Source organism: Brassica napus, chromosome A1, assembly GCF_020379485.1.
Source record: "Brassica napus cultivar Da-Ae chromosome A1, Da-Ae, whole genome shotgun sequence".
In the NCBI taxonomy this organism is placed as follows: Eukaryota; Viridiplantae; Streptophyta; class Magnoliopsida; order Brassicales; family Brassicaceae; genus Brassica; species Brassica napus.
In genome coordinates, this window is record NC_063434.1 from 6228535 (window position 1) to 6242629 (window position 14095).

Below are 14095 nucleotides of genomic sequence, written 5' to 3' on the forward strand. Positions count from 1 at the left end.
TAATTTTTTATAATATTATAAATTACTTAAACCATTAATCCCACAGTGAAAATTTTGTTATCACTAATTTAGATTTTTTGCTATAATAGATACAAATCATAAAACAAATATGAGCAAAAAGTATAATCTTATAAATATTAATATTAAAATAGACCATATATATGTCACTATCATTTAAATTTAATTATATATCATATCAAATAGAAAAAATATTTTTTCGATTTATAAAATTTATTTATATGTTCGCACCAATTTAATTATATAAATAGTAGATAATGAATTTTTAATTATTCAATATATATTTATTTATTTCATAATATGTTATAAACATATAATATATAATATAATTTATATATATAACGTTTATTCCGCGCAAGGCGCGAATCTTAACCTAGTATATATATTATATGAGAAAATATCATGAAAAGATACGTTCCACTAGAGGCACTTCCCAAATTGGTATTTTGTCTCTTGTTTTACATATAAAACTAGGAGTTTTCTTGCGCGTAGAAACAATAATTTTAATATAATAATTTTATTTAAAAAATAATAATTTATGTTTGAACATCATTATTTTTATTCTCTCTGTATTTTTTTAACTGACGTTTTGGAGGATTTCACACGATTTAAGAAAGCTATTGTAATGTCTGTTTTATCCTTCCTTAACTGTTTTAGTGTGCACTTTACTCTTGATCATAGTTCATTAATTAATCAAAGCAAGGGTACACGAAGTCTAAAGTCATTAAATTCTGCGTAGTATTTTAGAAAATGTCACATATTTTGACACAAAATATAAGTTCCAAAACGTCATATATAACAGAACGGAGGGAGTATTTTTTAATTTCAAAAGTTTGAAAGCATAAACGTATTTTTTAATCAAATTTCTTTTGATTTGATTAACTATTTTAATTTATTTTTATTTAAATTTTAATAAATTTAAAATTAAATTTTAATAAATTTAAAATTAAATTTTAATAAATTTAAAATTAAATTTTAATAAATTTAAAAATTTAAAATATATTATAGTATATTATATTTAATAATTATTTATTTTAAATATATCTTATCTCACCTATTTATATATATATATATATACTTAAAATAAATTTTGATTTTTTATTTGTTTTAGTTGAAATATGTTAAACTGGGAAAATCATTTTGCTAACTAACCTAATGAACAGATAAATTTTAATCATTTACCTATGAATTTTTTTATTAGTGTTCCTTTAGGTATTTGTTTATGCAAACTTACTTACAATTAATTTTAGTAAAATATTATATATTTATACAAAATATGATATATAAGTTCGCATAAAAAATTATATTCATATTTATATTTTCTATTTAGCTTATTTTTATTAATGTGATATTTCCTAAGCTTTATTTGTGAAGTGATTTGCATATATGTCATCGCTACATCCAATTTCAACAAAAAAATATAACATAGTTTTGGAAATTTGTATATGTCACAATTAGATTAGTGTCATGTCATATTTAATCAAAACCATGTCATTTAAAAAAAAATTGAATGTGGTGATGACATATATATACAAATGACTTCACTAATATAATGTCTAAGAGATATATGGTCCTTCTGTAAACTCCAAATTTGTTTTTCTAGTTGAAATCTAAACATTCTTTCCATAGAGTTAGATTTTATTTTTATGTAGTTCCCGAGAATTTTTAAAACGAATAGACCTTATTTCACTTGTTTTTTTGATGATGTGATAACACCACCTTTAAACCTATTTTAGTGTAGTCACTTATCCTCTCAATTTCTGTAATTAACATCTATACACTATTTGTAACAGGTTGGACCTCCCCTTGTGTGTGTTTTCAATCTTGTGTTATTAAAATTGGTTTCTATTTAATCGCTCTCTCTTTACACATGATTCAACCTAGGTCAACATTACTTGGATATTTCCGACGAGTAGAGTTTCGAAGATGATGGAAAAAAAATGGATGTTCTTTATTGACAAAAAGCACATATCACACTTTTTTTTTGTTTCCTTGGGAACAACTCTGCCCGAAGTCCTCAATTTTGTCATAAAAAACTTTTTCAGAGACGTTTCAAACTGTCAACTTCTACTTCTCTAAGCTATATGACACTCCCATATACATAATCTCACGGACACCACTACATTGACACCATCCCATATACATTGCCCAATGAATATCACCATGTGGACACTCCCCCATGTGATCTGGATGGTATCCATGGAGAGGTAGATAACTACGACAACAAAGCCTATCTCAGCAAAGCCGGCCCTCGGGACAAGCCAATGAATTTCACACTTCCAGGCTTTCATTTAAGAGAATTTTACATTGAGAGACACAATTTGACTTCTCAATTACTCTAAAAGACACATTTCTAGTTGACACACTTTTTCTTAGCAATTTTACCAAAGTAACCTTCGTTAATGAGATGGTCTCTTTCGTTAGCATTTCTAACTATACATAACCAATTTGCTTTTTGCTTCTTTTTTAAACAAATAAACTATTTTTTTATCACCTAATAATCTTATCTCTTCAAATCCCTAAAATGACAAAAGACACAAAGAGAACCCTTGGCCCCTTTCTCCCTCGATATCTTTTCGATCTAGAAATTGATCTACGACATCAGAGGCAAGAGAAATTGAATCTTAATCTTCTAGATCTGAAATCGTCTCTAATTCCCTAATCTCCCTTTCGTGATCTTCTCGAACTCTATTTCTCTCCACGGCCGACTGTTCTTTCTCGCCACCATTGTTTCCCAGCCAATCTTCAACTGCACCCTACATCCCGGTGAGAGGCACTCTAGACACTTACATAACACGACGCTTCATCATGCAAACTCTCTTTCACCGACTCTTTTTATTTTCTTTTTCAGGTCCCACTTCATCCGGAGGAACAAGAATCACTTGGAAGCCACTCCCCTATCATTAGCCAATATGCCACACAACACAATCTCCACCCAGACCAAAGCCTACAAGATCACACTGGAATTGTTGCCAACATCGGCGTCCATACACTCACTGACCACCAGAGCCTTGACCACAACACTCCCAACACAACAACACTCCCCCTAACCACGAGAATCTCATCCACAACACACCCGACCACCACAACAATCACACTTACCATGAGAGTCCCATCCACAACACACATGAGGACCCCAATCCAACCACTAACAATGGGAGTTTCATCACCGTTCTAGGTATTGACTACATTTTCGTCGATCACCGTTCCACTACCGAGAACCCGTTGTAGCTTATGCATCCTTGTAAGCAGTAGCTATTATGTATCTATTTCATTAATGTCGTTGATGTTGTTGTCGGGGATATGTGAACACTTTCGTCGATCACCGTTCCACTACCGAGAACTCGTTGCAGCTTATGCATCCTTGTAAGCAGTAGCTATTATGTATCTATTTCATTAATGTCGTTGATGTTGTTGTCGGGGATATGTGAGGTGCGGATGTGACTGCTGTGGAGAGAGGATGTGTGGATGTGATCGGTGTGGACGGCAATTGTGTGGATGTGGTGGTTGTGGACATCAGAGTTGGGGGGGGGGGGGGAGAGGTGGTCAAGTGCGCAATGGTCAGATAAAAGGTGGTTAGATGAGATATGGATAACTATGAAGATCCCACCTATGTCTTCCATGTTCTGGGTATTTACGAGATTTGTATAAGATGATAGTTTTTTCATTTTGTAAACGTTTGTATTTCTTTTCGTATTATACAATTAGATTTTGTTCAGATAGATTTTTGTTATAAACCAAAAGAAAAATCTATCGTTAGATCTTGTGTCTGTAAATAGATCCAACACCCCCAAAAATTCACTTTTACCCATATATCTACTTTTTCGCTTTAACTTTTCTTATTTATTGCAACTAAAAACAAACTTAGTTTTATTTTACTCAACTTACGTTTTCTTTCTTAAAATAAACACATTTCTCTTTACACAAAAAGTAGGGTTATTTTTGTCCACAAAAAAACAGCTGTCATGAGAAAGTGTGTCAAAGAGAGAATGTGTCTCTTTACGTAAACGAAAGACAGATTGTGTCTCTCAGTGTAACTCTCTCTTCATTTAATAAACTTAATTTCGACCACATTTTGACAAAATTGTCTTTAGTATAGTGTTTGAGTATATAAAGACACAATCCCTTCCATACAACCAGGGTTCAAATCCCACTTTTTTGTAGCCACATTATTATTTTTTGCTTCTAGTCTATCAATTGTCAGGACATGTTCATCCACAGCCACAACGTCAATTGTCTATTCACAACGTTGTAACTAACAAAATCGTCCGAACTAGATAAGGACAACCATCAAAATACATGAATTGGAACTTTGTCATTCACTCCGGCGAGTTTGAGTTAGTAAGCATCCATATAGACATGCCAGTTTCAAACATAAATTAGGCCATGTGCTACAAAAATTTTGAGGTATATTTCTTCATACAGATTTTTTTATTTAAATAGAGCCTTAAACTTAGCTAAAAAATCAAAAAGTAAAATGGGTCATGTGCAAATGCAACTCCAGCATATGGTCAGTGTCGGGTCTGCATATAGACCAGACTATAACAGATCCATTTGTACGTATCGATAGACACAACTTCGTGGTCATGTATCTTACAAGACAAATTACTAAACACTTTAACATGTATCACCTCATCAATTAGATCAGTTCGGCTGACCGCTTGAGTTTTATAAGCTAACTTTAGAAAACTTTGATTTGAAAAACGATGGTATGAATATGCTAATGTAATATTGGGTTGCAACTTGCAACAAATTCGGGAAAATAACAATAAATACTTGTATTTTAATATTCATAAGACCGACCCATTTATTCTAAAGCCCAGCCCAAAGTTAAAAGAGGCTTATACGAACGACGTTGGTTCTTTCACCATCGTCCTCCTCCTGAGCCCCGATCTCTCACCTCCTCAAGCTCCCTCGTCTCTGTCGATTAGTTTCTCGGAAGGTAAGCTTTTTCGACTGCTCTCTTACTAAACCCTAAATCGGCTCCCTTTTTCGAAGGTTCGTGTGGATCTCAAAATCACAGTGATTGACAACAAACCCCAATTGCTCGAAGTTGTCTAACGTTGTGAAGTTTGCAAAACTGTAGAGAAGATGCCGAAGATTAAGACCAACCGAGTCAAGTACCCAGAAGGGTGGGAGTTGATCGAGCCTACTCTTCGTGAGCTTGACGCCAAGATGAGAGAAGGTTTGTTATTCAGATGCTAAAGTCTTTACCTTTTTATTGTTCTCTTAACTATTTATTTATTTTTTGATAAAAAAAAAACTATTTATTTCTTTTATGATGCAGCTGAGATGGATGAACATGATGGCAAGAGAAAGTGTGAAGCTTTATGGCCAATCTTCAAACTCTCTCATCAGAGGAGTCGCTATGTCTATGACCTTTATTACCGCAGGAAGGAGATATCTAAAGAGCTCTATGAGTTCTGCTTGGACCAGGGCTATGCTGATCGTAACCTCATTGCCAAATGGAAGAAGGTATGTATGTGCCTTACTAATCTCATTCATTCAATGATCTATAACTAATTAGTTGTCTGAGGCCAAATTGATGCGATTTCAGAGTTTTTTGTTTGTTTGTAGCAGTTTTGGTATAAGACATTGAAGTGAGAGGATTTATAAATGTATTGTTGTATTAGTTTAGGTGGCCTAGTATCTCCCTAGTGCACTAATGGGTCTTGAAGCTGTTTCTCTAACATCAATGTTTCTAGTAATTGCACTTTTTGGGACTGATCTTACCGAGAAAAATGTTTTACTTTTGTTTTCTTTCAGTGAGAAAAGGTTTTGTTGGATAGACATGTCTCGTTAGTTTGTTACTAAACTGTATATGAACTCTCTGTGCTTTGTGGATTGCAGTCAGGGTATGAGCGTTTATGCTGCTTGCGCTGCATACAGCCAAGAGACCACAACTATGGAACAACATGTGTATGTCGTGTTCCCAAACACTTGCGTGAAGAGAAAGCCATTGAATGCGTTCACTGCGGTTGTCAAGGATGCGCCAGTGGCGACTAATCTCTCAGACTGTTTTCGTCACCATTATCCACCTCTCGATGTATTCTATATATTTGTCAACTCTGGATTATGTACCCCCTGATACCTTGACTAATTTCCCTTTGCAGAACTTCTAATTGTCAACTCTTGTGTTGCTGTTGAAATTAGAAAGACAGTTCCCGGTTTGGTATATAAGTGAAAATTATGAGAATGATTCTCGGCTCGACTTGGGTTGACTATTGAGTATTGACGATCCAATTGCAGTTTTACAAATGGGATATAGAGCTTATTAATCCTTGATCCATGGAAAGTGACTTCATATCATGTTTATTTGTCCATGTATGGGTCAAAATACGTCTTCAGCATACAATTATGTATGGGTCTACACACTAGCATCTGTATAAAGGAAAAGAATCCACAAACTTGATTTAGCTTGCCAAAGATTCGGATTCAATAGGTCGACAAAATAGTAACTGTAGTACTAAGAAAAAAAAATAGAAGAGGAGACGACAATAGATAAATTCTGGCCATTAGCCAGACTAGTCTATCTCAGCTCTCAAACTATGATTCTCCTTGAATCGTAGTCTTTAGCTTTAGGACTCTTGCCATTGCACTCTTAAGGGGTAAGAAGCTGTAGAAAGAGAATTTGTAGAGCTTCAAGCAAACTACTTAAAACAACGCATTTGGATTATAGCACCACAAGCAGAAACAGTATATCATCATCTCCTCGATACAGTTCTGTAAAACAGAAATACGGATTAAACTAGCCTAATCTTGGTATAGATTCCATGTTACTATGGAGTTCTTGATTGCTAATTACAGATCACAAACCATACAAAGGAACAGCCTCAACCAAGAGAATGACACCAATTGTTACCAGTGACTTTCAAACCCAAACAACTTCACTACTCATAAGATTATTATGAAGTAACTCAATCTCAAACAGACAAAAGTTGAAAAAGATTTAAACTTTATAAGCTTCAACTAGTGTGTTCTACTACCATAGAGTGTAGTAAAAACACTACGACCATCTTATCTCAGGAGGATCAACAAAGTAAAAACAAAAGTTCAACGTTGTTCTTTTGATCAAAACCCAATAAGATCATCTCAGCTTCTCTTTACTCGAGCTCTTCTTATTAGCCGCATTCATAATCCTCTCCAAATACCCTTCAACAGGAGGCAACACCGTAGCCGCTCCCCTAATCACCGGAAACGGCGTCGTCGCATCACGCTCCAAAGCCGCCTTCTTCAGCTCCTCCGGCAACGCCTCCAACGCAGCCTTCCTCATCTTCATCAGACCAATCTCCGCCACACGCTTCTCCCTATGCTCCCTCATAAGCACTCTGCTGTACTCCTTCGCCAGCCTCTTCCCGTCCTCCACCGTCACCTTGTACTTCGGCAACTCCTCCTCCGTGAAAATCCCCAACGCGACGTAATCCAACCCCGCGACCCCGATCCTCATCGGCTCCTCGTCGGTGGCTCTCGCCGTGGTTAAAGGTCCGAGCTTTTTCTGGATATCGATCTCTCGTTGCCTCGCTTTGCTGATCAGGCCGAGCTTCTCTCGCTGGGCCTCTCGGTCTCTCTCCTTGGGTCTGAGGTAGCGAACGGGGTGAGGTGGGTTTATGCAGTGATCGGAGATTGCTCCTTTTCCTTTACTCGCATCCTCTCCACCGCTTCCGCCTCTTTTGGTGGTGGCTTTGTGGCGCTTCAAGGCTTGGATTGTTTTGAGTTTGGATTTTCCCTTGGGGGTTCCGCTCGCGTGGCATTTCTGGAGGAGGTCGTGACTCAGTCTCAGTGAGTCGAGTATAGGTTTTGTTCTTGTGAATCGGATCATGACTGAGATCGTCGTTTGAATCAAAATGAAGGTAAAACTGATTCGTAAGGGGGTTTAGGGTTTTCTAAATACGCCCTTTTAAAGCGAGCTGGTGTAAATTGGTCTTGTCAGTAATTATCATCAAAAAGAAACATAACCGGGTGAAAAGTTAATTTTAATTTCTCAAAATATTTGTTTTTAATAGCCTTTTTCTTTTGGTTTATATTGACAATTAAGAGTATTTTTAATCAAAAAATTTCAGAGATTTATCTTCATAGTCCTTTAAATTAATAAACTAATAAAAAGTGTGACTTTGGGAGATTGCAGAGAAGGTTTTGAACAATTTAGTTTCCTTTCATCTAGTTATATTTCTTATGGAAGTCATAGAATGTTTTTTAATAATTTTAGTTTTCTATCTGTTTATGTATATAACAGATAGAAAAAAAAATTGTTAAAATCATTCTATGACTTCTAGAAGATATATAACTAAATGTTTTTAATAATTTTAGTTTTCTATTTGTTTTTATATATATATCTTTTGAAATTATCATGTTCACTGGGTGGCTTAACTAGTTTATACCCAACTAGTAAGAACGTGTAATTCATGATCATGACAACAGAATTATTAGTCTTTCGACCAAAAATAAAAAAGAAGGAAAGATAGTACAACATTGTTCTAGGTGAAAGAAAGTAACAAGCCCATTAGAAAAACCAGTGACCAACATCAATAGTAACACTCTAAAAATGGGCCTAACCTCTTCTGCTTTGTTTATTTTTTGAACCTTAACAGACGCTGTGAACTTATAATAGTAGGAGTGTAATTTAAGCTGAAAGCGAGGGCAAATTGGTCTTATCAGGTACTGTCATCAAGCTCCTCCTCCTCCACACTCATTAATTTTTTTTAGCCTTCGTCTTGGTCTTCCTTTGGTTCAAAAAGCCATAGATCGATCTCACGCGTCCCCAAACCTCAGTCTCCGTTGACTACTGAGACTCGCCCACCTGCTGGTAAACTTCCTTTACCCTATACAGATCTACTTTGATCTGTAAAAGATTAAGCTTTACGATCTCTCCGTCGTGAATGCAGTGATTTGTTTGGGGTTATTTTTATTTAGTTTGTTTGTTTGTTTCTGATACAGTAATGATGGCCGGAGGTCTCGCTCGATTTGTAGTTTTGATTCTCGCCGCAGCAATTTGCGGTGCAGCTTCAGTGTTTCAGCCCATCTCAGACTCTCACCGATCCGCGGCTCTCGATGTCTTCGTACCAGTCGATGGATCCTACAAGAGGTTGGTTTCTCGAGAAAAATACACACTTTGATTTAGTTTTTCTTCACATGTTTATGTCTTTGGTCGTTCGTTAAAGCTCACGACTTGTTTATTTAGTAGTATATGATTCTTGTTTGGTTTTGGTTATAATTAGCTTGGAGGAGGCATATGAAGCATTAAAGACTTTGGAGATTCTTGGGATTGATAAAAAGTCTGATCTGAGCTCGGCGACTTGTGAGAATGTTGTTAAAGTTCTTGCGTCGCCTTCTTCTTCTACTCTTAAGGATGTATTCTATGCTTTGAGCGTTAATGGGATTCTCAAATGTAAGTCTGGAGAAGATGTTCCTAAGGTAAACAGTTGTCTCCTCCTAGTACTACCACAAAGGTCTTTTTTACCTATGAAGCGGCTAGAGTAACTTCATCTGTTTTTCTTTTGAAGGATATTGTCTCTAAACTTCAAACTGGCGTTAAAGATGCTAAGTTATTGCTTGACTTTTACTATTCTGTCAGAGGCTTGGTGCTCGTTAAGGTAATACGACTTGACTTTTGATGAACTACTTGAATGGGGCTGACTACTTTTTCCGTATACCACTTCTTAATTTTTTGCTTATTACTTGGAAGTATACAAATATTTTTTGCGAATATATGTGATCGTGATGATTTTATTTTATTCCACTCCATTGCTTGTTTTTCCTCCTTGTTGAGTCCAGGCTTGACCTCGCTTTTCCATATGCAGGAGCAATTTTCTGGAACCGATATAAGTCTTGGAGATGCCGAAACCGTTTTCCGCTCGATTAAGGTTTGAACTTGTTTAGCATACCTAATTTGTAGTTGTTGTTGGTGTTGAACTATCAGATGTTACATTATACACTGTCTTTTTGAACTATCAGTTGTAGATTCTGGTAGAAGTGTATATAGCGCAGACTTGTTACGGATATCCAGTTACTATATTACATACTAAGATTAGTTTCCGAGTAATATTTGGCTCATGTAGTAAATTTGTATCAGGCTCTAAGCCAGAGTGATGGAAGGTGGCGGTACAGCTCCAACAATCCGGAATCAAGCACCTTTGCTGCTGGTAAGTATTTCTTACTTGATTAACCCTTCCTACTTCACGATGCTAAACTTTAATAATGAACCTTTTAGATTATTACACCGTTAACGGCTTACTTCCTTTGCTCTGTTTTTTCTTATTTACGTTCTTCTAAACATAAGATTTTTTTTCCTTCAGGCTTAGCCTTCGAAACGCTTGCTGGAGTGATTTCATTAGCACCTTCAGAGATTGATAACTCCTTGGTAAGTGAAATCTATGGTGTACTATACTACTGATTTCCTGGGAATATATATTTTAATGAGACATCACTAAAATATCTTAGTACTGATTTTCTTTGGGTTCTGGAATCTCTGAATAACTAAATAACTAAATAGACAACTGTCTTTTAATGATTTTAACTTCCAAGTCGTAAATTATGCATGTGTATCTTACTTTTTAATCTGGTTATATTCTTTTGCCATTTTATCTGTTAGTTTGTTGTTATTACTTGTGTGATTATATCATCATCTTCTTTGTCGTCTCGTAGATCCAGACTTTGAAGACGAGTATCACGAAGCTTTTTGACAGTATTCAAAAATATGGTATGCAGTAAACTACTTGCTATATTATGTATATGCATGACAATTTTTTCAGGCAATTCATAGTTTGTTCAGTTTAGATTTGCATTTCTGGTGTTGATTATTATTTTTTGATCGTATAGACGATGGGACATTTTACTTCGATGAAAGTGAAGGCCCAATATCAACAACTGCATCAGTAATTAGAGGGCTCAAGTCATTTGCAGCTTCAGAATCCACAGGATTGAACGTATGTAGTAACCATATTTCTTTGTATCCTGTATTTTTTAATATGTATTGATAACTCACCTTCTCCTATTCTCTCATGCAGCTTCCAGGTGATAAGATAGTTGGTTTGGCCAAGTTCTTTCTTGGTGTTGGAATTCCTGGTGATGCCAAAGATTTCTTCAACCAAATAGATGCACTAGCTTGTTTGGAAGACAACAGGTAATGCTACTTTCATGCCCTCCCTATGCAATTTCCTTCTGATTTATTTCAGCACACATCTTAGAAGAGCTTTCAGTAACCTTGAATTGAGTTTAGTGACACTAGGACTTACTGTTACTTCCGTTCTTTCATGCTAATAGTTGCTTTTGATAGACGAAAACTGTTTCCCTTTACATGTAAAAAATGTTCTGAAGGGCTTGTAGTTCTCTATCCTAGAATTTTTAGCAAAATGATAGGCATAAATGATATCTGTAGAGAAGATTAGAAGTTTAAAAGCTTGAACATTTGCTAAATTTCAATCAGTTGCTCATTGAATATGCTCTTTCCTCTGAAATTGTCATTCCATGGGAGCAATAATGTGTGTTTATGGCCGTTTTCTATGATTTCAGGTTCTCCGTTCCACTCATCTTGTCTCTTCCATCTACTGTCATTTCGTTGACAAAGAAAGAACCTCTGAAGGTATGCCATCAAAACTTTCATCAAGATGTGACTGGCATAGTTTGAGATGTTAATTTCTTTATTTTCTGTTTTTTCCCTTATGTTTTTCATACAATTCCCTGTTGAATAGTAGTACTTCTTGTCGTGGCAGTCTTAAGTCTAGATTTTCTGGCTATATCGGTTAGATGTTGGATATTTAGTTGGTAGAGATTGCTCAATCTCATAGAATTGGATGCTTGCATGGATTCTCTTACTCGATAATGACTCAGTCTAGTTGACCCTTCGTAAGTTATCTTTTTGGATATTGGTTTTATATTTTATTCTCTTTATCTGGAACTAGGTTAAAGTTAGCACTGTATTCGGTTCTAAGGCACCAGCTCTTAGTGTAAAGCTCGCACAAGCTCTAAGTTCTGGATCAAAGGGTTCTTCTGTAATTAACAACCAGGTAAATAATGGAGCTTCTCTGACTATTTGAGCCCACATTAGTAAATCGTCCTTTTTCTCTGCATTAAGCCTGTTTACATGTTTCCATTACATTTTTGGGTGTACAGGAGCTTAAGTTTGACGCTGAAAGTGCAACGTACTTCTTGGAATCCTTTCCTAAGAACTTTGATGTTGGAAAGTATACATTTGTATTTGAGGTATTGCTCTTGTCGGTATATATCACACAGACTTCATATACAATGTATGTTAAGAACATGATAAGCTTCGTTTTTTGTAGATTTTGGTAGATGAGTCGGCAAATGAAAAAGTATACATAACCGAAGCTCAAACAAAAGTGCCTATATCCGCCACAGGAGCTATTACCATTGAGAATGCAGAAATTGCTGTACTTGACAGTGACGTTGGGAGCGTTGAATCTCAGAAAAAGTATGTCACCTGTATCTTTGTACCATTGTTGGTTTCAAAATATACTTTTTCGCAATTTTTTGTTGTGCTTATCATCATTTTGTTACTTGATTTTCCTTTACAACTATTGTAGGCTAGATTTAACTAAAGATGAAGCAGTATCATTATCAGCAAACCATCTCCAAAAGCTGCGCCTGTCATTACAGTTAACTACTCCACTTGGCCATGTGTTTAAGCCACACCAGGTTTGTTCCTTCCCGATTCATAATGATTATTCTCTGTTCGCTTCCTTGACTTGTTTACTTCCATGCAGGCATTTCTCAAGCTGAAACATGAGTCACAGGTCGAGCATATCTTTCTCGTGAAAACTTCTGGAAAGAAGTCTGAATTAGTTCTAGTTAAGTTCCTTAAACTACATCTTGAATGGCTTTTGCCAAAAAGAATCTTTTACATATCTTCATTTTTCTACGTGCAACGACGTTTTAATTGCAGTACTAATGATTGATGTTATTTTTTACCCTTCAGGATTTTCTTGGATTGGTTGAGAAGCTTTACTACCTTTCTGGTAAATATGAGATCCAGCTAACTATTGGAGATGCTTCCATGGTAAGTACTGTTCTTTCAGGTCCAACGCAGTTATTTTCCGAAACTTTGAACAATGATATTTTGTCCTTTCATTTCTCCAGGAGAACTCTTTATTGAGTAATATTGGCCACATCGAACTAGACCTACCAGAACGTCCAGAGAAGGCGGCTCGTCCTCCTCTCCAGCCTACTGATCCTTACTCAAGATATGTGCCAAAAGCTGAGATATCACACATCTTCAGGGTTCCAGAAAAGCTTCCCGCAAAGCAGCTTTCACTAGTTTTCTTGGGTCTTATAGTTCTCCCATTCATCGGCTTCTTGATAGGGGTCAGTCTTCTTTCGCTTGTAAATAGATTCAGAAACAACATTTTTCGCAACTTCTAAATATTGTGTGTTTCAGCTTACACGGTTGGGAGTGAACATAAAGAGCTTCCCATCGTCTGTTGGGGCTGCAACATCGGCTTTACTTTTCCATGGCGGCATTGGAGCTGTTCTGCTTCTCTACGTGCTCTTCTGGGTGAAGGCAAGTTCTCAAAACCGGTTCTTGTTTTAAGTTTATAATAAAGACCGTTGCATATTCAAAAAAATCTATAGCTCCTCATCATAATTAAAAATACCCTTTTTTGTTTTTCCTTTGCATCATGCAGTTGGATCTGTTCACGACTCTAAAGGCACTGTCTTTGCTGGGAGTGTTTCTGTTGTTCGTCGGACACAGAACACTGTCTCACCTCGCAGCAGCATCGAACAAGCTGAAATCTGCTTGAAGGATATATATTCATCACTATGATGGATCTTTTATGGTTCCTATGTCTCTATGGAGCAGTTTCGTATTCAGTTTTGTAGCAGTAACTTATATAGATTATGGTAATAAGACAATTCCAAAAGATTACAGAGTTTCAGTTTAGTCTTAAAAAGTGATCAAGAAGAGTTCCTTTCCTTACCTTTTTCGTTTAACCATATTGATGAAAAGAATAAAGGAAAGTCAACGATATAACTATAAGGGAAATATAGACTGGCAGGCTTATGACTTTCAAAATTTACAGTTCAATAAACTAAAAGTAAAAGAGAGCAGCATGTATGTCATCTG

At 35.9% G+C, this 14095-nt stretch overlaps 3 protein-coding genes across 4 annotated transcripts; 2 read left to right on the top strand and 1 right to left on the bottom strand.

Moving 5' to 3' along the window:
* Positions 1–4812: 4812 nt before the first annotated feature.
* LOC106438412 (protein BUD31 homolog 1) lies at positions 4813–6229 on the top strand. Of its 2 annotated transcripts, none has more exons than XM_013879556.3 (4): positions 4813–4960; positions 5105–5203; positions 5306–5493; positions 5869–6229. In XM_013879556.3, the coding sequence occupies exons 2-4, from the start codon at positions 5110–5112 to the stop codon at positions 6022–6024; spliced, it is 438 nt and encodes a 145-aa protein (XP_013735010.1). In that variant the 5' UTR covers positions 4813–4960; positions 5105–5109; the 3' UTR covers positions 6025–6229. The 2 variants fall into 2 exon arrangements, with proteins under 2 accessions (XP_013735010.1, XP_013735019.1); XM_013879565.3 differs by having other exon boundaries at positions 4866–5016.
* Positions 6230–6857: 628 nt separating this feature from the next.
* LOC106438404 lies at positions 6858–7904 on the bottom strand. The gene has a single exon (XM_013879544.3). The coding sequence runs from the start codon at positions 7835–7837 to the stop codon at positions 7106–7108; it is 732 nt and encodes a 243-aa protein (XP_013734998.1). The 5' UTR covers positions 7838–7904; the 3' UTR covers positions 6858–7105.
* A 710-nt stretch (positions 7905–8614) lies between these two features.
* On the top strand, positions 8615–13944 carry LOC106438353 (dolichyl-diphosphooligosaccharide--protein glycosyltransferase subunit 2). The gene is made up of 20 exons (XM_048740250.1): positions 8615–8821; positions 8953–9100; positions 9234–9429; positions 9519–9608; positions 9816–9878; positions 10088–10157; positions 10311–10375; positions 10660–10714; positions 10834–10940; positions 11022–11137; positions 11527–11596; positions 11916–12020; positions 12127–12216; positions 12297–12445; positions 12558–12669; positions 12738–12821; positions 12950–13030; positions 13111–13335; positions 13409–13531; positions 13656–13944. The coding sequence occupies exons 2-20, from the start codon at positions 8955–8957 to the stop codon at positions 13770–13772; spliced, it is 2064 nt and encodes a 687-aa protein (XP_048596207.1). The 5' UTR covers positions 8615–8821; positions 8953–8954; the 3' UTR covers positions 13773–13944.
* Positions 13945–14095: the final 151 nt, after the last annotated feature.

Bases quoted from the DNA above. Each gene is read 5' to 3' on its own strand.
- LOC106438412 (XM_013879556.3), top strand. From the start codon at position 5,110: ATGCCGAAGATTAAGACCAACCGAGTCAAGTACCCAGAAGGGTGGGAG. The intron at 5,204-5,305 runs GTTTGTTATTCA...TTTATGATGCAG, and splicing joins TGACGCCAAGATGAGAGAAG to CTGAGATGGATGAACATGAT. The intron at 5,494-5,868 runs GTATGTATGTGC...TGTGGATTGCAG, and splicing joins TCATTGCCAAATGGAAGAAG to TCAGGGTATGAGCGTTTATG.
- LOC106438404 (XM_013879544.3), bottom strand. From the start codon at position 7,837: ATGATCCGATTCACAAGAACAAAACCTATACTCGACTCACTGAGACTG.
- LOC106438353 (XM_048740250.1), top strand. From the start codon at position 8,955: ATGATGGCCGGAGGTCTCGCTCGATTTGTAGTTTTGATTCTCGCCGCA. The intron at 10,715-10,833 runs GTATGCAGTAAA...TTGATCGTATAG, and splicing joins TGACAGTATTCAAAAATATG to ACGATGGGACATTTTACTTC. The intron at 12,822-12,949 runs GTTAAGTTCCTT...TTTACCCTTCAG, and splicing joins AGAAGTCTGAATTAGTTCTA to GATTTTCTTGGATTGGTTGA.